The sequence below is a fragment of the Chiroxiphia lanceolata genome, chromosome 2 (genome assembly GCF_009829145.1).
Source record: "Chiroxiphia lanceolata isolate bChiLan1 chromosome 2, bChiLan1.pri, whole genome shotgun sequence".
In the NCBI taxonomy this organism is placed as follows: domain Eukaryota; kingdom Metazoa; phylum Chordata; class Aves; order Passeriformes; family Pipridae; genus Chiroxiphia; species Chiroxiphia lanceolata.
In genome coordinates, this window is record NC_045638.1 from 91,627,757 (window position 1) to 91,651,023 (window position 23,267).

At 45.5% G+C, this 23,267-nt stretch overlaps 1 protein-coding gene across 1 annotated transcript; it reads left to right on the top strand.

Moving 5' to 3' along the window:
- The first annotated feature begins 8,563 nt into the window (after nt 1-8,563).
- Nucleotides 8,564-23,133, top strand: LPCAT3 (lysophosphatidylcholine acyltransferase 3). Its single transcript, XM_032679889.1, has 13 exons — nt 8,564-8,704; nt 17,250-17,357; nt 17,470-17,576; nt 17,730-17,823; nt 17,937-17,974; nt 19,030-19,208; nt 19,631-19,739; nt 20,436-20,522; nt 20,838-21,004; nt 21,590-21,737; nt 22,256-22,414; nt 22,532-22,658; nt 22,789-23,133. The coding sequence occupies exons 1-12, from the start codon at nt 8,608-8,610 to the stop codon at nt 22,646-22,648; spliced, it is 1,410 nt and encodes a 469-aa protein (XP_032535780.1). The 5' UTR covers nt 8,564-8,607; the 3' UTR covers nt 22,649-22,658; nt 22,789-23,133.
- Nucleotides 23,134-23,267: the final 134 nt, after the last annotated feature.

Below are 23,267 nucleotides of genomic sequence, written 5' to 3' on the forward strand. Positions count from 1 at the left end.
TGGCCATAGGGCTGCTCCCACTGCTCCTCATTTGATGCTTCAGAGACCCTTTTAAAGGGGAAAAAAACCCCAAAAGATAGTGGCCTATTTAATGTTGTGCCTCTCTGGGGCTACCACTAGGAGTGGGAGTGCATGGTTTTGCTGGATTTGGTATGGAACACTCATGTAAGGGTTTAGGACTAGGAATTCATAACTACCTCTTTATTTGTCAAGTGCACTTCATGTAAGAGCATGTTCATCATGTTCACATTTATCAGGCTTAGCCCCAGAGCAGGGTAGATCCAAGACCCTTACAGAAAGGAGTTTAAAGGCTTACACCAGGTAGGACCCTTAATCCAGCCAGTGCCCACAAGCCAAGACTAAAATACAAACTAAAATCCCTGTCACTAATACTCCAGAAACCCCCTCGCCTCACAAACCAGGTGCACTAGGATTGGACTATAAATGAAAATGTAAAACTCCATTACAGCCTCTACTCTTTACAATCAGCACAGCACACTCCAGGGCTTGTTATAGCCAGGAAAAAAGTGCTTCAAGTTTTAGCAGGCCATAGGCAAAGTGCATTAGCAAAGCCTGGCTGAAAGAGTTTTTTATATTGTCAAGGGAGAGAAACACCTACAGATGAATCATAACTGACTTCATTGTAGTCAGGATAAAGGTTTTGCTTGAAGAACATGACTTATCTGTTTTCAATGTCAAATTGAGAATGGAGAGAGAGAGAAAACAGTGTCATCTCACCTCTGATATCTCTTGGGAGCACAGCTTGATGTTTCTAACTGGAATTTTGAGAATCAGGAAAACAGTGATGAAAGATACACAACAAATCATGGGGAGATGTTTTCTCCTCTGAGCTGAGCAAAGTAAAAATCCTGTCAGTGACTCTTCGAGCCACAATCATATTTTAGAATGGGCATGGCAGAAATCAAATGAGTGTGGACGGATATATTATGCATGTCATTTCATCGTAGGGGAATTGTATATTTTCATATAAACCTGACTCAACTTGTCTGTAGCAGTGGTAGATTAATATGTGTGTGAATATTAATAATTCTTTAGAAGACATATACCTATTAATTAAGAAAAAGATTGCTGAAGTTAGTTAAGTAAAAAAGTAGCTGCATTTTCTCTGGTCACATATCTGCATAATGCTAACTATTTATGCAGAAGACTGGTAATATCTATGTATATGTTTACACTGAATACATACACAGCGTTTGATTCCATTTGCTTAGATCTGTACTGTTTTTACAACTTGTAAAATGAAACAGCTAGGTAATATATTTCACAATTCACTGAAACTATGTCAGGTAACAATTTAAAAGAGGCAAAATTGTGCCATTAAGTTTAATAAATGATAATATTAAGTTTGTCAATACAATATAATTCTGCTCAGAGGCACATGCATTCTCTTAAATTCCTAAATTACATGACCACATACTACTTTTCCCAAATTGCATAAGATAAACCTTTTCTTAAGATGACTCAGAGTTGAGTAGCTGTAACCTTTCTGCCAGATGTTATGAAGCACAGTAGTGTTCCAGGTTTCACAAAATTACCATCTAAAACAGGCCTGACTGGCTTGTCTTCACCCAGGAAACTGGGGGGGAAAAAAGCTTTTCCCAAGTTCTAAAGAAAAGCCACACTTTCCCATCTGGAAACATTGAGTCAGTGCCTAAAACAAAGGGAGTGAATATCAAAAGAGAAAACAACATTAACTAAGTGAAATCCTTCACGAGGGAGTCAAGGATATGTAAGTAACAAGTAAAATATGCTCCAACTACCAAGACCCTGGCAGTAATTTGCCTGTTTCCTGTTCTGCCAATAAGAGGATTCAGTGGGTTTCTTGCTCACTACCCTTCCCACTTCCCTCTTGTGATCCAGGGCAGTTTTGTTACCAATCACTAAATTTGGAGCCTTGTGTAAACCCCAGGAAAACCTGCCAGTGCGGGTGTGTTCAGAACCTCTCAGTATAACCCATAGATTTCCATCTCTGCTTACTGTACCGGGGGCATTTTCACCAATCTGTTCACCTCTTTTACTCCCTCCATCACCAAGTCTGAATGCAAAGGTCCCAGTAAAACCTGGGAGCTGGGAGCCTCTGCTCTGTGCACTATACCACACTGAGATGCTTGCTGCCTCCTGGCTCCCTTCCCCTATGCCCCTGGCTGTAGCTTCAAGCAGCTGTGACTGTTAAGCACAAGCAATGCCTGTACAAGCAATGCACTACATTTCCTACAAACAGAAGCCTTATAGTCATGCCTACTTTTCCCTATTCTAACTCACAGCTGAGATGTCTCACCGTGGGATGACTGGTGTGGGTTCTGCTGCGACCTTCCAAGGGATATCCATCTTCATGGCACACGTGGCGTTCCAGAGCTGAAACTGTTCAGCTGAACTGCTGAAGATGAGCAGTTGCATCTATTAGAGTAAAATATTCCTAAATACTTTGGCTTACTTTCACTAATCATGGAATGGTTTGGGTTGGAAGAGACTTTAAAGATCACCTAGTTTCAGTCCCCAGCAATGGGCGGGAACATCTTCCACTAGATCAGGTTGCTCCAACCTGGCCTTGAACACTTCCAGGCATGGGGCATCCACGGCTTCTCTGGGTGACCTGTGCCAGTGTCTCAATGCCCTCACTGTAAAGAATTTCTTCCTAATATCCAGTCTAAACCTACCTTTCTTCAGGTTAAGGTCACTGCCTCTTGTCCTATCACTACTTGCCCTTGTAAAAAGTCCTTCTCCAGCTCTCTTCAGGTATTCCAGCCCCCTTTAGGTACTGGAAGGTGCTATAAGGTCTCCTCGCCCCTTTCTCTTCTCCAGGCTGGACAACCCCAGCTCCCTCAGCCCTTAAACCACAACGCTGTAAAACGTCGTGGTGAAGCCGCTGCTATGAGAGGAAAGGTGACATTCCTGCGGCAGGAGAACCCGCCGGACTGAAGCCATCAGTGCAGACACAGCTCGCCGGTCCCGGCGGCACCGAGGGGCGGCAGCAGAGACCGGCCGGCCCCGGGGAAACACGGCCCGGGAGCTGCCGCGCCCGGCCCCACAGTGGATATCGGGGGGGTGACTCCCCTGGGTGACACGCCCCGTGCCCGGCACGGCGCGTCCGAGCCCTCCCACTAGGAACAGGGGCCACGAACTGCAGCTCCCCCGTTTCGTGGAGGGGGATTTTGGGTGCGGAGCCGGTGGTGCCTGAGAATCAGGCTCTGACATTGCATAGGACAAGAGGAGACCTTGAGACCCTGGCCTCAAGCTGCCAAGGTTTAGATCGGCCATTAGGAAAAAATTCTTCTCTGAAAGGGTGTTCAAGCATTGGAAGAGGCTGCCCAGAGAAGTGGTGGAATCACCATCCCTGGAAGTGTTCAGAAAACATGTAGATGTGGCACTTAGTGACATGGTTTAGTGGTGGACCTGGCCATGTTGGGCTGATGGTTGGACTCTATGACCTTAGAGACTTTTTCCTTCTAAGATTAATTTGTGCAATAATCTCCAGAGTGAAAAGGTGACATGATTTCAAGCATACTATTCTCTCTCCACCTCCAACACCACAGAGTCCTAGTTTCTCTGTCTCTCTGGTTTGCATTCACCCACTCCTGAATTTTTTCCCTGCTGGCTCCAAGGCCTCCTATTCATCCATCTAATGAAAACTTATTTTCATGTCTTCTCCTGCCGTTATTCCAAGCAGTCACCCTTCTCCCTCTATACTCCATCTCTTCCAAGTGGTTATTTCTCTCCCCATCCTCCCTGTGCTTCTCTCTTGACACAATGATTGCCAGCAGCAGACTTCTGTCCTATCTATTTTTATTCTGACTCTTGCTCTTGTAGTATCTTCATCCTCCCCATCAGCGTTCAACCCTAAACCCACTCCCCAGATAGTCACCTTGTCCCAGGTAACTCGCTCCTTTCCCATGGCCATTTCAATCAGGGTAGGCACCTGTGCCTGCCTGGGAGAAGAGGCACTAGTGAGGCAGAGCACAAGATTCCTGTTTCAGTTCCTCAGCATACAAGAAATGGTCCTGGAAAGAACGTACTGCAAGAGTTCTTGAGGAACCATCTGGGGTCTCATGCAGCTGTGGTGTGTGGGAAAGCTGCATGAAGTGCTGGAACACAGTCAATGGAAATGAATTTACAGAAGCTGCAGCAGCTCCATTCCCATATTGCCTCACCGAGCTCATGTGAACCTCAAGTTTCATATTAATACCTATGTAATGTTATGAAACCACGGTGTATCTTCAGGACAGTAAATAAATATTTTTGGCTACACCCCCTCCTCTCAAGCATGACACCACTATGATTATTAAAATAATAATACTACTGAAAGATAGCAGTACACTCATCATGATTCAAGTCTCAAAACCAGCTACTGTGCTCTGACCCGAATTGGCTATCTAGCATTTAATCTAAACAGGTCAAATATAGCAACATTTCAAGCAACTGAAAACATAATCTTGCAATGGAAATTGTTAGGGAATCTCAGGGGCAGATGCTGCTTCTGAAACCCATCTCTGACAACAGTAAATTACAGAATGAAAGTTCATATGCACTCTGTCTCACCATACACGTAGCTAACCTCAAGTGTATTAAAATACTACAGTATTTAAAAAATTCATTTCACAAATAGCGGACATTTCTAGTAAGTTCCTCTTTGCACAAAAGAAGTGTGTCAGGGGGTTGTTGCCTCAGCTATTCCAGAACACAAAGGTCCTAGACCAGAATTTGGCTAGCCCAGCATACAGCCTCTAACTCTCCCTTTTTTCTGTAACCTCGGGTCTACGGGAGGACACCACTTGAGAGAGACTGTGGTCCAAATCCATTTTTCCTGCTACAAATGTGTCCTCCAAAACCAGACAGAGCACCTTGCCTTTTGAAAAGCAGGAGTCTGCGTCTGCAGGAGACAGAGGTCTTCTTGGGCAGGACGTGTACCAGCAGAACATGCAGAAAGCTAAGCCCAGGGCTGTAAGCTCTCGTGCCAAGCCCAGCAGAGTACCAGTGGCTGCAGCAACAGTGGCATAGTTGGTGCCAGGTTACAGCAGTCTGACCTTCAAAGCAAGGTCATTGCCCACAGAATCTAAGTAATCCTCCAGGCATGATCTAAGCTTTTATGAAAAGAGGACAAGAAGGGAATGGGAAGGATGAAGGGAGGAGAAGCCTGATGTGGAGGTTTAGGGGAGAAGGCAAGTGTATGGAGACATTTCCCTGGTATATTCTCCCATTTTTGGCTATCTAAAATGTAGCGACTTACTGAGCCAGAAGTTATATCTGTATGTTACTGTTAACGTGTCCTCAGTGGATCTTTTTTACATGAATATTCTCATCACTCTTTAACTCATTCGTGGACTTTTAATATAATGATAACAACTATAGTCACCTGTCAGACAACAGCACAACTGAGCAAGATAGAGAATTTAAGAGGTTATCTCCTCAGAGTGTTAAATCTGTGGGATAATTTAATTATACCAAACAAGGGATGAAGCTTGGTTATGGAGTGGATTCCTTCAGTGGTGATGCTAAGAGGCCTTTCTGTAATCTGGCTCTCCACTTTCATTACACTTCTACAAATGTTGAAATTTGAGAGGATCATTCCTTGTAAAACATGACAGGGGGAGGAATAGACAGTCATCATGCTCACATAGGACTCACTCAGGAAACTGGCCTAAACACCATAACCACACAATTGAATGTGGAAATGAGAGATAGATATTCCTTGGAAAGTCAACTGGCAAACAGTAACCAGTTAAGGTGGACAAACACAGTAACCAATTTGTAAAGTCTAACTTGATGGAGTCAGAAGGGTTTTTAAACCCCCACTGAACATCTTGGCCTGCCACTCTGCACCTTACACTGTCTTCAGGGGACCTCTGGAGATCAAGGCCGTGATCTCACCTTCTTCATTCACTTCCTTACTGTACTGATTACTCTTCATTTCCATTTTTCTCATTTTCTGTGAGAAAAAGTCATCTTCTGAACATCTCCAAGGCTGAAGATGTCCCAGCCTCTCTAAGCACCTGTTCCCATGGTGAACCACCCTTTGGTCCAACTGAACTTTCCTTTGCAGCAGCTTGAAGTTATTGCTTTTCACAGTTTCACTGTGGACCTCTGAAATTATTCTGGCTCAGTTCTCCCTTAGCTTCACTTCAGGTCCCATATTATTTTGAATGCATTTGTTTTCTGAACTTTTTGAGGTTTCTGTCAGATCACTCCTTCATTCTTTTCATCCCTTGTCTGTTCTACTCTCTACACTCACTACATCTGCTGCACAGCCCAATGTGCAGTTTAACTGCTCTTTCAAGACTTTATCCTCTTCCTTCTCTTGATCTGTGCCTTTCCCACTAAGAAATGGAGGATAGGAGAAAATCCACATCATTTAAAGTGAAAACTGTGCCCACGAGGGCCTGTTCCCAGCAGGTGAGCCCACCCCACAGCCACACCATAACCTCATGGCCAGATCTGCACCTGAAGCAGAGTAATCTTATGTGCCAGCACAGATTGGGAGACAATAGGCTAAGGAGCAGCTCAGCAGAAAAGATCCTGGAGGTGCTGGCACACCAGCCCATGATACACCCTAGCAACACACTGGGTGACATGGATGGCAGCAGAGTCAACAGGTGGAGAGAAGCAATTAGTTCCCTCTGTGTGGCACAGATATAGTTGTATTTGCTTTGCTGTGTTCACTACAGACTCTCCAGCACAAGAGAGGTGTGAACCAACTAGAAAGAGCCCAGTGGAGGACCACTGGATAGGTGACTAGAGCTTTGATACTGAGTATTCTGGATTTGTTTAGCCTGGAAAAGAGAAGGGCAAGAGGAGGCAAGGTCTTTAGCCTGGTCTTCTATATAAGTGAGGTCCAGATGGGCATGTTGCCAGACAGTCCCTCTTCCAGTCAGATTTGACAAGAAATGGGATCTCATTGGGGCTGCTGTCTAAATGGTGATGATAAAGAGGATAGAGCAGGATAAAGAGGGTGATTTAGCACTGACTCGGGAGGCCGGGGAGGCTCAGAGCTCTTCACCCATAAAAATGTACAGAAATTGCCCAGGCAACACTCTGAGCAATCTGATCCAGGTTTGGAGTCCAGCTTGTGAGCTGGGGCTTGGATCAGAGACCTCCAGAGGTCCCTTTTCATGTGAATCTTTGTGTGAGCCTGAGTTTGCCCCTCCAGCTAAATTTTGGTGCTACTGCTCACCTGAATGACCCAGCAGGAAAATGGTAACACAAACAAGGGAAAGAGGATCACATCTGCTACACCCAAAGCTGTAGCGGAGGAGAACTTGGCGTGCACTCACGTACGACTACACGAAGGGACACGCCACATAGAATCACAGAATATGCTGGGTTGGAAGGTACCTACAAGGATCATCGAATTGAACTCCTGGCCCTGCACAGGATCATCCTCAAGTGACACCATGTGCCTGAGAGTATCATCCAAGCACTTCTTGAACTCAGACTTGGTGCTGTGACCACTTCCCTGGGGAGCCTGTTCCAGTGCCCAACCACCCTCTGGGTGAAGAACCTTTTTCTAATATCTAACCTAACCTAGGAGAAGGTCATCCAGTAGATCAGTTATGAGGAGGCTGTGTGGGCAGAGCTGCCCAGTGACAAGAGTCACAGAATTGTTAGGATTGGAAGGGACCTCTGGAGATCATCCAGTCCAATCACCCATGCCAAGGCAAGGTCATCTGGAACAGGTGAGACAGGAATGTGTCCAGGTGGGTTTTGAATGTCTCCAAAGAGGGAGACTCCACAACCACCCTGGGCAGCCTGTTCCAGTGCTCTGCCACCCTCAGTGTAAAGAAGTTCTTCCTCATGTTGAGGTGAAACTTCCTGTGTTTTGGTTTGTGGCCATTGCTCCTCGCCCTGTCACTGGGAACCACTGAAACTGTGCCTGGCACTGTGACACACTCAGCCACCCTGTGGCTACAGGGACAGTGCAAGGAACAGGTGTTGCCATAACGCTGGTATGGGAAACGGATCCCTCTGGGCCACAAGAGCCAAGCACCAGGGGTCTGTCCTCCGGGGACAAATGGGGTGGTGGACCTGGCAGCGTTGGGGAAGCTCAAGCAGTGCCTCACGCCGAAGCTAAGGCCGAGGCTGAGGCTAAGAACAGGGCTGGGGCTGCGGCCGAGGCCATGGCTGAGGTCAAGGCCAAAGCCAGAACGCAGACCCAGGCCTAGGCCACCACCCCGCTCTCCCGCCCTCCCTACGCGATCTCCCGCCCTCCGCTCGTGCCTCGTGTCCGCGAATAACCCCGACCCCGCCCCGCCGCTCTCCTGTCCCGCCGCAGCCAATGGGGAGCCGGGCCCCGCCCCGCTCGCCCGCCCCGCCCCGCCCGCCGCTCTTGCGCCCCGCCCCCTGCCGTACTTCCACCAATCACTGGCCGGCGGAGCCGGGCCGCGGCCCCGCCCACCCGCGGGTAACCTTTGCCTTAGTGCGCTGGGGCCCGGCCCCGCTGCCACCGGCGGTCCAATCGCCGGCACGGCGGGGCGGGGCCGGGCGCAGCGCAGCCAATGGGCGGGCTGGGGGCGGTGCGCGGTGCGGGGGCCGCGCTGGCTGGTGCAGCTGCCGGGTTCGGGGCGCGAGCGGCCGGCGGGGCGGCCGGCGGTGAACATGGCGGTGGCGGCGGCCGGCTGGAGCCTGGCGCGCCTGGCCGAGGCGCTGGGCTCGTCGGAGCAGGCGCTGCGCCTCATCCTGTCCATCCTCATGGGTAAGACAGGGCGGGGGGGAAACGGGGCTGACGCCCCGGGCGGGGCTCCGCGCCCGCCGTGGGCACGGGCGACCCCGCCGCTCAACCACTGTGCCACGCTGCGCGGCGGCCGGGGCCGGGCATCGCCCCGCCGGCGCGGAGCCGCACCTGTGCTCGCGTCGCCGCACCAGGCCACGTGTGCGCGGCGAGCCGGCGGGCGAACCCCCGCCGCTACCGGCACCGCCCGCCTCGCCCGGGGAACGGGGGACGTGCCCCGCAGCAGCCGCCCGGGACGAGCCCCCCGCCGTCCCGGCGGAGAGGGGACTCCGCCCGGTTTCTCCGCGGGAAGTCGGGGCGCGGTTCTGTCAGACCGCCTGTAGGAGTGGGGCAGGGAGGAGCGCGGGGTGCCAGCGGAAGACCCCTCTTGGGGCCCTTATCCCGGGCACAGGAACTTTGTTAGCGATTGTCTCGCTGGCTCTGTGAGAGTGCCCCGGGGCTCCGTGTACATCCCGCACCCCGCGAGCGTGTGTCCGCTCGGGAATCCCCGCAACCTCTCCCAGGTGTTGCCCTGTCCGAGTGCAGGGCGGTCGCGGCCCAGAGATATCGCTGGTGTCTGCAGCAGTGATGGCACTGAGGGAGTGGCGTGTCATCACGGGCACTGCCAGGTAGGGTGAGCAGAACCTGCCAGCGCAGTGGCAGGGAGAACTGGGATGATGTCCTGCGCTCCACCTGCGACGCGAAGCATGTTGCAAAACACACACTGCCTGCGCTTATGTAAACATGAGATACTTAAGTCCCGTGTGAAATGGGTAAGACAGGGCTAGCATTATGATGTGAGCTAGCCATTGAGGGGGAGGTTATGACTCCCAAAACATTAATTCAAGTGTATGTATACACGCTATCTGCAGATGCTCAGTGAAACTTCAAGTTGTGAAAGCATTTGGGGGTGTAGTCATCTAGCAGAAAGGAAATACAAGCTTTCCGCTGAACCTGAAAATATGTTTGAAGTGATGCAGCTGCTCCTGTGTGATCTGTCAAAATAAAGTTGCTTTGGCTAACTAGGAGTATAATTTTTAAGAAAAGATGCAAGCAAGAAAAACGATGTCACTTTGTAACTGTGGTCTGCACCAGACTTATTTCTGCATGATTTAGTTTATGATGTGCGAGATCAAGCTGAACCAAAACATTCCTCACATCAGGGGTAGGTATAGGAGGCTGAACTGATTATCATTTTGAACTCCACATAGAAGTTAGTTAAACCAAACTTCTTCTAGAAGAAAAAAAATTAATAGATAACATATACAAGACATGCGCACAACTCAGCATGAGTTGGTCTAGCAGCTCCCCACAAATGAACAGGGAAAGTCCTGCTTTCCTTTCTCCCGCGTCTGTCTCTGATAGTTTAATTGCGATCTGATTGAATTTACTTGCTTGGCAGAAACCTAAACCAGAAAAAGCAGATAGTTCACTACGAGGTTAGTCAACTGAATTAACCAAGGGACTAGTCTAACAGGTGCTTATGCAGAAAAGGTCCTAGAAAGCTTGTGTGGAGGCAGATAGCTACAGTAGAGAGATGCCTCTGCAGAATATTCCCACCTGGATCTTACTCTCTGAGTTCCTTCTTGCTTCTTACTAATAATAAGTTAGTACACTACATTGGAAAGCTGTTTCTTGCTCGGTGTCTTATGGGTGAGCAAAACCACTTCTTTGAAATGAACAGCAGATAGTTATTCTCCTAAAAAGATAAGAAGAGCTGCCCGCTGCAGTCGGTAGATTGAGGAAGCATGAGATCTGTGTGTGCTGTTACAGATGTTCCACGTACAGTGTTGATGCTAAGCCACTGAGACAGCACAGTGCTGTTCCTGAGGTAGGCCGCTATCTATTTTGCATGGTCCCAGTGGATTTTTGTAATTTGTATTAAAGTCTGGACTAGGAAACCACTCACATCTCTCCCCTGCATACTAAAATGTATTTACTAAACCAGGAGGCTAGACCTGCCTTTCCCTGTCCTTTCTCCCTAGCTCAGTATCACTTAATTACATGCAATGGCAGGCATAACTTCAGACAGAAGGCTTCAGGGCATGCAAAACAGCCTTGCCTGTAGTTTGGCACTCTTGCAGGTCGTGTAGGTTGAACCACTCGGGCAGAGGGGATTGACTTCAGCTTTCCTGCTTAATGGATGGGAGGTAAAACATTATACCATTACTGTTTGGACAGGCCAAACAGTACTCCAGAACAACATGAGAGGAGAGTAAGAAGAGTTCCTTAGCCCAGCACAAAGAAATGTTCATTTAATTGCAGCTTAGTTTACAATCCATTTAATGTGACGGAAAGCCTTAAGCTAGTTGGTAATGCAGCTAGCACTGATGACCACTTCATAGGATGGCATGGGGTGTAAATGAAAGGCATTTCTGAAAGCTGGAAGTGTCATTAGGACAGAAAAAGTATGGCTTTTCCTTCACTTCCTCTGTTTCAGGTTTTTGTATAGATTCAGGAAGAAAACTATTTTTTTGGCTGCAGCTAATACTGCTGAGTTATTTCAGAACAAGACCGTGAGGACAAAGCTTGGTTCCAAAGCTGTTCAAAGATCTCTGTTCCAAAGATGGACTAAAAAGTTGTTTCTTTTTCTTGCTCTGTGATGCAGTTTCCCATCTACACTGTGACAACAGTTTCTAGGGTTTCACTGTTCAGAAGATCACCAAAACTGGTAAAAATAGTTTTCTGAGAAAGAGGAAGAATCACAAGGGACTTTGCAACTTCTTACATTAATTTCTGGAGAAAGCTGAATTATTGTTGAAAAAAAGTCTAAATGGACTCTCTTGATTCAGAATAAGTGTGTTTACTTAGTCATAATATGAAATAACTAAAAGAGGTTGTATAAACTGTTAACATTCTGTCACAACTGAAAAAAATTAAATAAAGGGGAGAACAAGAGAATGAGAAAGGAGGAAGGAAGAGCTTCCAAGAACTAAAATTGGAGTAGTCCTAAAGGGCACCACAATGTTTTAGTGAACAAGTAATGGCACATTGCTGAGCGAATTATGGGGATTTTAGTCACAGCTTTGTATTTAGATCAGACACATTTATATATGCTGCAATTTTGAAGCAAAGAATACAACTAGACTAGAGGCCTTTACTCAGATTGTACAAGATTAAAAACTTACTGCAGACTTCCTATATGTAAAAATTTGTGTAAACAGCCTTTGAAGAAATTAGTCTGCAATTTGGCTGCTTTATCAACAGCAGTAAGACCTGAAGCATAGTTCTGGACCCTGCCAATAAAACAAGTGTGATGTGTCAGTACACTAATGTCTGTCGATGATATGAAGGTGTCTTTGAGAGATGTACTCTACCTTGCATTCTTCAGTAGGTCCAGGACCCACTGTTCCCACAGGAGAAACTCTGTCTTTTTGTCAGCATCGAAGATACCAGTGGTCTCAGCTCTGTCCCTACAGAGTCACTTTCCAGTTGCTGGAATAAGAGGTCTGAACCAATACTGTCCTAGCCCCTTGGAGGAAAAAGGAGCCCTTTAATGGTGTGAAGGAGAGAACAGGGCTTCTGTGCTGCTCCTCCTGTCCTCACATGAGAGGGGACAGATTTCTTTCCTGCTGTCACCACTCAAAGCATAAGCCAGGATGCAGGGGGCCCTGTGGCATGTGTATTTAAGACTTTATGTTGATCTCATTTCTTGCATGGCTGTATGATCCCAAAGAATTACAGCTATTTATCTGATCATAGTATTACGCAGTGGCTTGCAAGCTACCTGGCATGTCCTGCTGCACAGTGTGGAGGGGGGCCAACATGCTGTTTACACCCCTGAGCCAGAACTGACCCTGCTGATTTGCCCAGACCTGCCAGGAAAAGCATTGGGGAAGTGTTCCCTCATCCATACACATATCAGGAACCTGCAGAAATTAACACATTCCTACTCAATAGGTGCCAGAAACCTATTGCTTTGCTTGCCAGTCGTCTGCTACTCTTCTACCTTTCATCATTATTTTTACGTCCTCTGTTTCTTCCTACTCTCTGCATCCTGAAGATTTTTAAGCTCCATGAAATTCTCACTGTGGTCACCCAAAGCTGTTGACTTATCCCAAACCGAGTCCCCAGCTGGTCAGACAAGCAAGAACCTTACTGCAGGGAAGGCAAACAACTGGTTTTGATGGGTAAGAGATGGGAGAAGCTGTAAGAGGCAGCACTCCCCTGTCACGGGGTCTAAAACCAGCCCTGTCACAGAGCACTCATGTGCTGCGTTGTTTAAACTTCTAACTTCAAATACTTCTTGTCCATTAAATAATAAAAAAATAGAGGAAGGAGTGTAATGTTACACACTGCCCATGTCTACATTAGCGAAGTGGTACAGGACGAGCAGATCTATAAGCAGACTTGTCTGTGGGTTTTGAGCATTTACTTTCAATTTGTTTCAGTCTGGTCATACGGAATAAGCATCCACTGGAGTGTGTTTTCAGTTTAGTTTCATCTGAAGAGAGCCTTGTTCACATGCTTTGAGACTAAAGCAAACTAAAGAATCGTAAGTGGACTTTGAAAGTGCAGTCCTGAGCTGAATTAAAATACTCATGTTTATGCACCCAGTGTTAAACAAGTATTGCAGTATTAGAGACAGAAGAAGGGAATACCTTTGAAGTCAAAATATTAGGTAAGGCTGGTATTTTACCACTTTCTTTTCCTGTTGTCCCCTTCCTTTTAGTTTTAGCATTTTTACAAGAAAATGAAGGCAATTGACCTGCTAGATGTTAACTAAGGAGGAGTTAACTGATCAGCAAAGGAGAAGGGGAAAAATAGTCATATTTACTCTCTTGAAGATGAAACAGAGCTAATGCATATAAAAGGGGAAATAAAAGGAGCAGTGATGAAAAGAATGTTTCTGGTATTCTTATTTGCAGCTTTATATCTGGAAAAAGACAGGCATCTTAATCACCCGTTCAAGAAGATGGCACTATTTTTGCTTGGTATTAGAACTTTCATCCTGCCTAATCCACCTTCTCGATCATTTACTTCTTTTGCTTAGTTAGATTCTTGTATCTCTGGACAACTTGGGCGATGTGCAGTGACCCATTACTCTCCCAAATGGCTGTGGCCAAAAAGCTGACTTTGTCCTTTCTTTTCATCACAGGAGTTCTCTTAACCAGAGATCATCCTCTTGTTGCTGTGAAGTTTAAGAAAAAAAAAAAAAAAAGGAGGGATTTATCATTAGCAGCATTCATGTCTAATTTGCCACTTCTATATCAATTGCTTATTTCTTTCTAGAAGCAACATCCAACTCTGTGTGCAGACTGTTTTTCAACTCCATGGTGGGTAGAGAAGAAGAATTACTTGGGATCAGGGGTTCCCTTCTGTTTTCTCCAGGAGTGTTACAGCCTACTCTGCCTGAGGGAGTTGTGAAAGAGGAGATTGGCAGAGTGGGAGCTGCTGTGCAGGATCTCTTGGCAGCAAGGACCAGGGACTCTTGTCCTGTTGCACTGAATGGCAGAAGCAAAGCAGCACAGCGTCCTGCTGCTGACATATCCAAAGGTGACAGCCAACTCCAAAATAACTCCAAAAACTGCTGTGCTTCAGGAACACGGTAGTGGGGCAGGAGTACTGCCGTTGTTATCAGTAGAAGTTGCTTGTTATTTAATAGAGAGTTTATGAGTGTTCAGAAGGGCAGAGGCCACAGCAGAATGACCATTGACATTCAGTATCCACTGCCATTTGGGGGTTAAAGTTTATATCTGCAGTGTGGAACTGGCCCAGTTGTAAAACTGAGAAAATTATCTCATGCAGCAGACCTGTACGTAAATTGCAGTCCAGAGTACTAATAAGTTACTCTGGATATCAGAAGAATTTAGGCTGATGTTGTGACTTTTGAACTGGAACAGTACCCATGTAGTGCAAGACCAGGATTTGTTTGTGGCTTTCTAAAAACATATATGCTGTACATATTAGTAGCTCTCTGTTTGCCAGGGTTCTTTTCCCTTCAGAGCATCATTAGCCAAACCGTGATGTGATCTGCTGTGTCGAGCTAAAAAGGAGTATGCCTGACAAGTGAGACAGCTCTCTCAGAGTAGGAACTCTAGATGGGCATGGGAGAAAAGAGATAAAATTTCTTTTAGAAATTTTAGAAATTTGCGGTACATTGTAGTACTCAGTCATACTTTAATTCTGTCTACAGAGATATCTAGAGAAAAAAATTCTCATGAAAATGGACTTTTTTTCAAGATATTACTGATTTTTGAGAGAGTGGGACAGCCTTGAAAATGTAGTTTTAAGACCATCCATGTCAACGAACAGCAAGAAATTGTGCTTTGCCTGTAATTGTAATCTGATTTTTCTCCCCTTGTTCAAAAAGGGGAAACATTTTCCACAGTAAACTTTTGATCTAATCTGATAGTAACACTTTACCTTTTTTTACCACTTTCCATTTCTCAAAGCCAGTTGTTTCTGTGTTTATTAAACTTCAGCAGGAAAATTGGCACATGAACAAAGAATCCCCGTCTGCATGTTCCTGAGTAAAAGGCTGGTAGAAAACACAACTTTTTTTTTTTTTTGATTATGTGAATTGCTCTAATTCTTTTAGTTACTCCTGTATCCCTAGAGAGCCCGTGTGATGAACTCCCTTTGCCAATGCCCTCTTTCCCCATCAGCTGGTGTTCAGGGCAGCAATGGGGGAAATGGGACAGAAGGCCATGTTAGCGAATGAAAAGAACGCTGTGTAAAAATCATGGGGGACCAGGCAGGGAGAGGATGGTTTGGGTAAGACATTTTGTAGGGGAGCTTGGAGCCGCTGTTGTGGAAGGGAAGAGCAGGCTGGGTGTGCAGGAGGGAGGTTGCCAGGCTCTGCGAGTGAAGGGCCGTGGTATGTGGGGCTGGCCGGCTGCTCAGCCTGAGAAAGCAGCCTGTGGTGTGGAAACCGGTGTGGGACACAAAAGGAGGAAGGAACAGCAACAAGGAGGCAGGGAAGACCGAAAGAGGGGTGGCAAGAGGCTGAGGAAATGGGGAGCAGCAGTTCGGTTTCAAGAAGCAGCAGGTACACATCTGGACTCAGTAGAGCATGCTGCTGTCTGGGACCTAGAAGGGAGCCCAAAAGTCCCAAACCCTGGGGCTCCCTCCCAAGGGATTTTTGGGTACGGAGAGGACCTTAAAATGGCTCCACTGCCAGACTGCCAGACATATATTTTACATAGCATGACAGAGTTTCTCATTTCCTCTCACAGCAGTGACTAGATTTGGCCTCGCTTATTGGAAACCTTCCATCCATCATACACTTCTCGGCAGAATGTGCATGTCGTCACCTTTTATTACTGCTCCATATAAAACATGACTATCTCCTACTCCTAGTACTCCATTAGTGGAAGTATAAGAGATCTATCCACTGCTACAGATTTCAGCTAGGATAATAAGTAGCATGGATGCCAGTATTGTGGTACGTGATGAATTTCCTTTTTCTTTTGTTTATTTTTAAGCAGGACAAAAGAACACAATCTTGCAAAATAAAGCAATAAAATGCTAGAATTAAGGTGGCTTCTGGTATCCCAATTCAGCTCCTTGTGCATGTGCCTTTAGAAACACTAATTGCGTGAATGGGCTTCATGTACCCATGAGATGGGCAACTCTTCCTGTGTCACTGTGTATTAAAACATAACATATTTATTGTCTAATGAGTGGCAGTGTTTATTGCATGCTATGTGAACTCACCTAGACAACAGAATTTAGTTGACTCATGGTGTTCTGTGTGACACTTCTCACTGTACTACCAGAGTGTTTTACAAATGTTTGCTTCTCACTTGAGCCACACATGAATAATCTGGAGGCATTCTTAATTTAGGCTAGGAGTTAATACACAGAAAACGCAAGGAAAAAACTCCTTCCACTTATTTTAGCTGCTCCATATGATATGCTTCTGACTGATTTTTTCTTTCCAAAAATACTACATGCATAGTACCAGTGGATTTTAGTTACAGATGTGTACTCAACAGTTCACAAATCAGATGCAAATCTGAAGTTGCAGAGTTAGAAAAGCAAGAGTATCTATCTTACTGGAAGTCACTTGAGGAATTCCAAAATTAAAGCTGAAAGAAGTCATTGAGGTGGGAGCAGGATTGAATTTTTCAGCACGTTGTAATGGTATTAACCATAAAGTTCCTCCCTCCCCCCCCTTTTTTTTAATATAGCTTCTTGCTATGTTCAATGTTTTTGTTGCAGAATTTGGAAATGAATTAGAGACTAAAGTCTGATTCATGTATTTAAGCATTATTCATCTGTATTGAATGAGGCCAGAAACTGTAATCCTGTAATTTCTTGCACTTCAATGTCAATTTTGATATGATCGTGTTCCTGTTAAAGTATTTTCTTCTATACAGAGTAATTTATCTGGCATCTGTCTCCCAAGATGGAAATACTGTATCGAGAATTAACACCATGATCTTTGTTGATAATGTATCCATGTAAAGTACATGTTCCTAGTAACATGTTCAAGAAAGCTGTAGTTTGGATCATTACCAATACTTGTCTAAACTTATTAACTCTTCCTTTGGGTTTTTTTTTTTTTCCTTTCTTCTCTACTCAGGATATCCTTTTGCCTTGTTCCAGCGCTATTTCCTCTTCCAGAAGGAGACCTACCTCATTCATCTCTACAATGTGTTCACAGGACTCTCAATTGCTTACTTCAATTTTGGTAAGATGAGTTTGGGAAAAGAGAGCTGCCTGGCCCAGGGCGAGCTGCAGTTTAGGAGAACCTGTAAATGTAATTTCTACTTCTTATCTCTCTCTCTTTTCCTGTCCCACAGGGATGCAGTTTTTTCATTCCCTGATATGTGTCCTAATCCAGTTCCTCATACTGAGACTAATGGGTCGCACAATCACTGCCGTCTTCACCACGTTCTTCTTTCAGATGGTAAAACTCCCTTTCTTACTCCATCGGTTTGTAGAAGGGAGCCCTCTGTTCAGTTTTGCACTTCCCAGTAGCAACTGTGGGTGGAAAAGTGGAGGCAGATCAAAACCAGCTGGAGGAATTAGTTTGAATAACCCAAACAATGGTTTCTTTCAGACATACCTTATGGCTGGATATTACTTCACAGCCACAGAACATTATGACATCAAGTGGACAATGCCACATTGTGTCTTGACACTTAAGTTAATTGGTGAGTGACACCCCTCTTCTATCTCTTGCACTCTGCAAGCTGTGCTTCAGGGAAGAGAGGACTTGCTTATTCAGCCCATCCCAGGGATTCAAATAACTGTTTCTCACCTCTAGGTCTGGCCATCGATTACTATGATGGAGGAAAAGATCTGGTGAGTAAGACCATTTCTCCATCATTCCATGCTGTTCCAGTGAGCTAGAGGTCAGAAAATGAAGTTCAAAGAATGTGAGTTAGCAGGCTGCATTGTTTGGTAAAAGCCATAACTGAGAGGGGAGCCTCTGTGAGTGTCTGAGGGCACTGAATTCTGGAGTGGAAAGAAATAATTTGGAACAGAGACAGTAGTGATTAGAGATGGACAAAAGTTGTTTCAGTTATGTCAGAATATTACCCTGCTCCCTTCCAAATTCCCCACCATCTCTTTCCCCCAAATGTGTTGCGTTAGATTCCTAATCCCCGATGCTCTGTGTCTTGTGGGTAGTGCACTTTGAACTTGCATACCATCAGTACTGGGTCTCAGTTCCCATCTTCCTTTTCTTTGATTAGTTTTAGCATACCCTGGTGAACAGTTGCCCTTTACCATTTGTTAGGGCCCTCTTTTTAGAGCAGATAAAACAGTGACAGAAGTTGTGCAGCACAGTGTGTGGGAGAGGGCATTGCACTTGATACACTTAATCCTACTTCAAGTGTCTTGATCCCCCACCTCGTGTTTGAGGCTTGACCTGGTCTTTAGCATCCATGGAATCACTGCTGACTGCAAGAAAACAACGTCAAGCTGAAATTTCCCAAGCTGAAGTTTCAAGTATTTAAAGACGATGAATTCTTGCATCAAGAAGTAGGAATTGTAGTATGATAAGGTCTTGAGAGTACATGCAACTGCAGTCAGGGACCGGAATAAGTCAGATACAGTCCTTTTGCTATGCCTACTGTGCTGACAGGGATGCATGTCAATAGGTCCCTTCCATGTTTTGAGCTTATTTGGGAATAGAGATCTGTGCAACTCATCTCAACCATTGGATCTTCTTGCTGTTTAGAGGGAGAGGGGATAGAGAGGGCTGGGGAGAGGAATGGATGAGAAATACAAAGTCTAAAGTTCTGTGTACCTGGAGAGCAAGAACTGAGACCAGTAAGGAGGCAGGCTGAAAACATAACATCCAGAGCTAGTATGAATTCCCCGGGATGATGTTAATGCCACTCCCTTTGGTGCAGGAGTTCCTGACCCCTGAGCAGCGGCGATTTGCTGTCCGGGGAGTTCCTACCTTCCTGGAGGTCTCAGGATTCTCCTATTTCTATGGTGCCTTCATGGTTGGGCCTCAGTTCTCCATGACAGACTATCAGAAATTGGCAAGGGGTGAGATGACTGACGTCCCAGGCCAGAGACCCAATAGGTAATATAAAGCGACTTGGCTTTTCACCTTCCTGCAATCCTAGAATGCTGAATCCTCCACTGAATCCTCTATGTTCCCTGCAGCAAACTGCCTTCTTGCCTGGACACAGGAGTACTGTGACCAAAAGTGATTTATAAGACAAGGCAGTCTTTCAAAAGTTGCTTGTAACTCTCCACTTAATGTCCCAACATTGTTCCAGGGCATGAATGTCAACAGTTATTTGACATCTTTAGTACAGACTCGGTTCCAAACTGGTAATATTTGCATCCCAGCTTCCAAATGGAGGCAGCTGCTGCAGTGGAATGTGGTACCCCCCTATTGCTGTCCCCCCACCTCCTCTTCTCCACCTCTGTTTTTAAAATTCTGGATTTGATGGTCTCTTTCCAAGGCATTTCTTTGACCTTCGTATTTTTCTTTCTCAGTTTTGTGCCTGCTCTCAAGCGCCTGAGTTTGGGTCTTGTGTTTCTAGTAACCTATACCTTATCAAGTCTGTACGTCTTTGATGAATACCTCATCTCAGATGACTATATGGTATGTATTGACTTGGTTGTGTGGGGTGTGGGCACAAGAGTAGAATTTGTTAATTTTTAAATTTTTTTTTAGCTTTCCCTCAATTTAAAAGCAATTCAGCAATTCAGTCATTCAATAGTGATAAGCCTTTCCACAATTGATTTGGCTTTACTGCCTATCTGGTGGATTCTATTTGATGCAGAACAGGAATGTGTTATGGGGAACTGAACCAAATCAAAACTTTTACAAATAGATAATTAATCTTAGATGCTACTGCTAGTTTTGGAAACCTATGTATTTTATGATATTTTAATTACCCTCCTAATAACAATTACATGCAAAGAACTTCACTAGAGTAACTTGCAAGGCTCATCAGAATCTTTGAGGTGCTTAGAAAACTCCTAACAAATAATTCCTACTTGCAGATTATCAGCATTTCTGTGTCAATGTGATTAAATAAGAGTGTAAATTTCACAATGATTATGCTAATCCCAGAGTCTTCCCAAACTTTAGCTATTTCAGTACAGCCACATATTACCAAAGGAAGGAGAACAATGTATAAGTTTGCATAAGCCTGGCAGCCTACTCCGTACAGCAGTCTCAACACATACATCAGATAAAAACAAAAGACAGTGATGAGATCTCGTCTACCTTGTCCCATTATGGCCACTCAACTCTCGTTTTTATTTTTATTCTGTTTCGCTCTTGTCTCTGCAGGAGAAGCCTTTCTGGTTCCGTTGTGGTTACATATTGATCTGGGGCAAAATTATACTCTACAAATACGTAACTTGCTGGCTTGTTACGGTGAGTCTACATGTTGTTCCAGAGGCAAAAGACGAACGAATAAAGGTCACACCCTTGCAGCTACTTAGTATGCTCTTAGACTTAGCACTAAATGGAAGAAATTCAAATATCTAGAGATCAGTACAAGTCAATTCAGCTTGCTCCAAGTTAGCCAAGACTAGATAACTAAAAAGCAGGCAGTTTTTAAGCCATTTGTTCCATCTGCAGTGGTGCTCTCCACTCAACACAGTGAGAGTCAGAGCTTTCTCAGCTCTGCCTTTCCAACAAAAAAAGGGCAATATTTTCCTCTTATCTTACTCGTGTATTTTTTGATAGGAAGGTGTCTGCATCCTTGTTGGTCTGGGGTACAATGGGAAGGACCAGAATGGAAAGCCTTTGTGGAATGCCTGTGCCAACATGAAGGTCTGGCTGTATGAGACAACACCTTTGTTCACAGGGACCATTGCTTCTTTCAACATCAACACCAATGCTTGGGTAGCCCGGTGAGCAGGACAGAATTCTCCTTCTATAATGTGTTGGCGACATTATATGTTGACAGAACCAAGATCCTCGGCTGAGCAGGAGCATTAGAGGAAGAATCTGCCAGTTTCTTGCACTTTCTTTCATGTTTTGCTGCTGTGCCATTAGAAACAGGTTATGGGGTTACTGGGTTAGAGAGATCTTTTAATGCACCTGGAGGGGGAGTTTACTAATAAAGGCAAGCAGTTGATGGCAGCAGAGACTAGAACAGAACTGCAGCAAGCCCTTGAGCTGCCTGCCTGCTCAGCCAGCCTCAGAACTGCTCTCACAGCTGGTTCCTGCATCATGGCTCTTGATGCTCCTGTGCCAAACTCAACTGGGTTCAGCATTTGCTGGGATACAACTAAATTGTACATAATGAACCCCTTCTCCCCCTTATAGCTGGGATTTCTTAAGGACTGTTCTGATGTACGTTTTGCTCTGGTCTTGCTGTTTTCTGTCACCACGTGGTGTGCAAAGGCATATGGTCCCCTGGGCCCTGCCTCTCTGACACAAACAGGGAGGGACAGACAATAACCTGGAAGCACTTTGTTTCTTTTCTGATCTAGCTACATCTTCAAGCGTCTGAAGTTCCTGGGTAACAAACTGCTGTCACAGGCACTGGCCCTGTTCTTCTTGGCCATTTGGCATGGGCTGCACTCTGGCTACCTGGTATGCTTTCAAATGGAGTTGCTGATAGTCATCGTTGAAAGACAGGTATGCTTTGTACGATTTACCAGAATGGGGTGGCCTGCACCAGTCCTTCCCCCTGAGTCTGGAAACTGTGAAGGCTTTACTTGGATTAAATATGAAAAATAGCTGCTTGCTTTGGAATTGATTTTCAAACATGATAGGGTTTTGTTCTTAAAGAGTTCAGTAGGTTGCTGGCTTCTGCGTGGGCAAACCGTAAATATATTGCAGAAGCTGACGGGAAGAAAAGTGGAGAACTTGGCATATGAGCAGAGGGCAGCTGAAGTACTTGGCAGCTGGAAAAGATTGGAGCACAAGTACATGAACTGAATGCCTCTGCTAATCTCCCAGTACTGACAGAACAGTATTGCTTATTAAAATTTATTTCCTTAATTAAAACTTTGGCCAGGTGAGGTATTTAGCTACTTCTTTACTTACTAAAAATTCATTTTACACAGCTGGATAGAGAACTTCCGCCCCAGAGCCCACATATACAGCCACAGGACATCGAACTGATGAGAATTCTGGTTTTTTCTTTAAATTAGTTCATAAACCTTGTTCGGGACAGTCCTCTCCTAAGCACTTTGGCCTCCATCACTCTCTTGCGGCCCATCTTCTACGTGCTGCAGCAGACTAATCACTGGATGTTTATGGGTTACTCTCTGGTGCCATTTTGCCTTTTCACCTGGGACAAATGGATGAAGGTATTTAGTAGCCACGAACAGAGGACCCATGTGGTAACCCTTTTCCCTCCATCCCCTCTAATATGTTCTTGGCTCAAAGCTCCTTGCTGATCCTCAACCCTCCCCTTCTCTTTACAGGTGTACAGGTCTATTTATTTCTTTGGCCACGTGTTGTTCTTCACCTTACTGTTGGTGTTGCCTTACATTCGCAGATTAATTGTGCCACGAAAAGAAAAGCTAAAAAGAGCAGAATAACAGCCAAAAGGTAAGGTTGTGCTAGGTTGACAGAATCCTGTGCTTGGACTAGGAGGTGAAGTGGGGCAGCAGTGTTACAGCCCAAGGCAAAAGGCAAACATAAAATCAACCAAAACAAATATAGCACCTCTCTTTTTCAGATTGTACCACCTGTGCATTTGTAGGAGTCGATTTAACACTCCGGAAGCAAAGCATCACCTGCCAAGTTTGCTGTGTTGAAGTATGACTTTTTTCAATGCGAGGAGGGGGAAGGAGAAAGCACAGGGTCAGAGACCTGGAAGGAGGGGATCCGAGTAAGCCTCCTTGAGACCCTCAACCTTCTGTCCGTTGCCTTATCTCTGCCGCCCTGCGGCCGACACTCGTGTCTCTCCGCTGATACCAGATGATTGTACCACACTTACGGCAGGTGCTGCGTTGGATTGGAGCCACCTTCTGACTTTTCTACGTTTGTCATCTAAGATAAAAATTGCTCCTGGTCTTTTTCACATCGGCTTCAGCTCCTTTCCTCTTAGGTGCCTCGGTGTGGGAGTGTGAACTGTCACATGCCACTGAGCAAGGTGATTCTGCGGGACTGACTGACACCAGGGTGAGCAGGGCACAGCTAAGAATTTCAGTTCCT

What these genes read in the sequence shown, in the direction of transcription:
- LPCAT3 (XM_032679889.1), top strand. Translation starts at nt 8,608, where the DNA reads ATGGCGGTGGCGGCGGCCGGCTGGAGCCTGGCGCGCCTGGCCGAGGCG. An exon ending in ACCAATGCTTGGGTAGCCCG is followed by an intron (nt 21,005 to 21,589) that starts GTGAGCAGGACA and finishes TTTCTGATCTAG; the next exon opens with CTACATCTTCAAGCGTCTGA. An exon ending in TAGTCATCGTTGAAAGACAG is followed by an intron (nt 21,738 to 22,255) that starts GTATGCTTTGTA and finishes TCTTTAAATTAG; the next exon opens with TTCATAAACCTTGTTCGGGA.